Genomic DNA, 2,264 nt, shown 5'->3' on the forward strand with positions numbered 1-2,264 from the left:
AGGCTAGTATTGTTTACGTAAGACAGTTTCATATAAAAATATACGGGATGTCCTTTATCATAAGAAAGAGTAGGTATTTAATATTCTATTTTCTAATTTCCTCATAAAAACGATTTGATATTCATATACATGTCATATTGGTTATTGATTTATTATTATATAAAATTTTCCACTGGGCTATAACCGAAACATATTACATTGTAAGGTGCAATTACCTTTTTTATGTTACATTTCTTTTTTTTTAACATATTTATAATTTTCAAACAGTTGGAAAATAAAAAAAAATCCTATATAATAAAAAGGAAACTAAAGAATTATATAAATGATAAATTAATTAAACATAAATTATAAATGGTGGGGAAATGAACAAATAATACACTTTGTTAAAAAATAACATATATACAATAAACAAATTTTCTGTCAAAAATTTAATTATTAATTTTTTTTCGCGTTTTGTCTAATAATAATTATTTGGTCTGTTTGTGAGTGCATCTTTTTTAGTGAGGTTTTTATAAATTCTAGTTGTATTTAAGGACTATAAGCAGGTTGAATTCTTTATTGAATGATATTGTATAGAGTAGGTAAATAATTCTATGAGAATACAAATAATAATAATAAAATATTTTAAGACTTCGCTGGAAAAGCAAGGTAATTTGATTTTCGTGTTAAAATGTGTTTCTAATAGATTTTGGAATTAGGGGCAGGATACGAAATTCAAAACAGAAGAAAAACGACCTTAAACAGCTCAAAATTTATTTTGAATTATACGCGTTAAGAATAAATTATAAGCATTTTTAAAGATAGAATTTTCTCTCCTCACAATTTAGGAAAATATGAGAATTTTCCCTGAAGTTTTCATTTGTTTATAATAAACACTGGTTGACAGATGAATAACGTGTGGAAAAAGTTTTTTTTTTCTAACTCGTTCACTTTTGTAATTTTTTGTAACTTGTTCACTACTGTAAATGTAAATGAATACTTGACTTGTTGCTAATCAATACTTTCAGGAACATTTATGTTGATAATTCATAATAATTAAATGTTACTAATAAAAACTATAATAGGAAAAAAGTAATAATAGTTTTTCTAGTTTAGTTATGAAATCAGCATAAATAAACTTATCACATACATGTTAGTGCTGCTACGTGCTGCCTCACAGTCGAGAGGTGCATACCTGTTAACTTATCGACACAGACTGAGCCAGAAAGCAGTGGTGGGGAAAATTATTTATATAATTAATATAAAAAAAAAAATAATCGTTTTATATTTCTGACGAACAGGAGATTAACAAACAAACCAACTGAGAATTCGTTCCATGTCTTTTTATATATGATAAAACAATTTTTAATCCAGAAATATTCATTTTGCATGGCAATAAATATTGATATATTATATACATGCGGCAGCATGGAAACGCGCCAGTCTACCACTAAGGTTGTCAGATCGAGTCCCCAAAATCAAAAATTTTGTCCAAACAACTAGAAATCATCATCTTATTAATTTATTTTGGCAAATATCATGTAAACTACTACTGCTACGAAGATAAACATCATAAACTACTTTAAAGTACATTAAACTAGCTTTAATTTGAGTGTTACGTACTCTACATCTGTACGTCTCATGGTTCCTGTGATATAGATATCCTAAAATAAATTCACTAACTACCAATTTTTCAGCTCTTTTTTTATAAAATGTAGCTTTTAAAAAATCTGTATCTTGAACGTAAACAGCTCCGTTGGAGATCATATGTTAGTACGTCCACTCTACTTTAAATGCTGTTCTATTAGTTTGTCTAGTGTCGTAGGTAGTTTTATCCTATAGATATTATAGGTAGTAATACACTTTTGTAATATAGTATCTCAAAAAGAGGGTTTCATTGGAATCGATGATCCAGATTGTGTCTTGTGAAAAAAAACTGATATTAAAATATCGTCAGGCATATATTAAATTTGTTAATCGGTAAAAACTCAACTATTGATGCTGGAAAAGTAGATTAAATAAACAAAACAATTTATACATTCAAGAAACTTCAGTCAGAACTTCGTCATGGGAGTAAGAATCGAAATCTGAAGAGTTCTCCCAAAGACAACTATGGGCTACGACTCCCTTAGATGTGGTTGAAGGGAGGTCCGAAAAAGGAGATACGAAAATTATTATTGAATAAAGTTGTCCATTGAGCATTTGTTTTCGATATTTTTACTCTCAATAGTTTAAAGGGACCTTAAGTAACAGTAAGTTGGAGAGACAGTAAAAGAGAGATGGAC

The 2,264-nt window shown here is 28.1% G+C and overlaps 1 protein-coding gene across 1 annotated transcript in view; it reads right to left on the reverse strand.

The window, feature by feature from the left end:
• The window catches only part of LOC106685268 (facilitated trehalose transporter Tret1), a 20,124-nt gene extending 18,940 nt beyond the window's left edge, over positions 1-1,184 (reverse strand). Inside the window, exon 1 of the mRNA XM_067045962.1 lies at positions 1,130-1,184. Within this exon, the coding sequence (XP_066902063.1) occupies positions 1,130-1,172 (43 nt within the window). The 5' untranslated portion in view covers positions 1,173-1,184. The remainder of the gene's footprint in view (positions 1-1,129) is intronic.
• Between the last annotated feature and the right edge of the window lie 1,080 nt (positions 1,185-2,264).

The sequence above is a fragment of the Halyomorpha halys genome, unplaced genomic scaffold, assembly GCF_000696795.3.
Source record: "Halyomorpha halys isolate HHAL.00 unplaced genomic scaffold, Hhal_1.1 Scaffold32.1, whole genome shotgun sequence".
In the NCBI taxonomy this organism is placed as follows: Eukaryota; Metazoa; Arthropoda; class Insecta; order Hemiptera; family Pentatomidae; genus Halyomorpha; species Halyomorpha halys.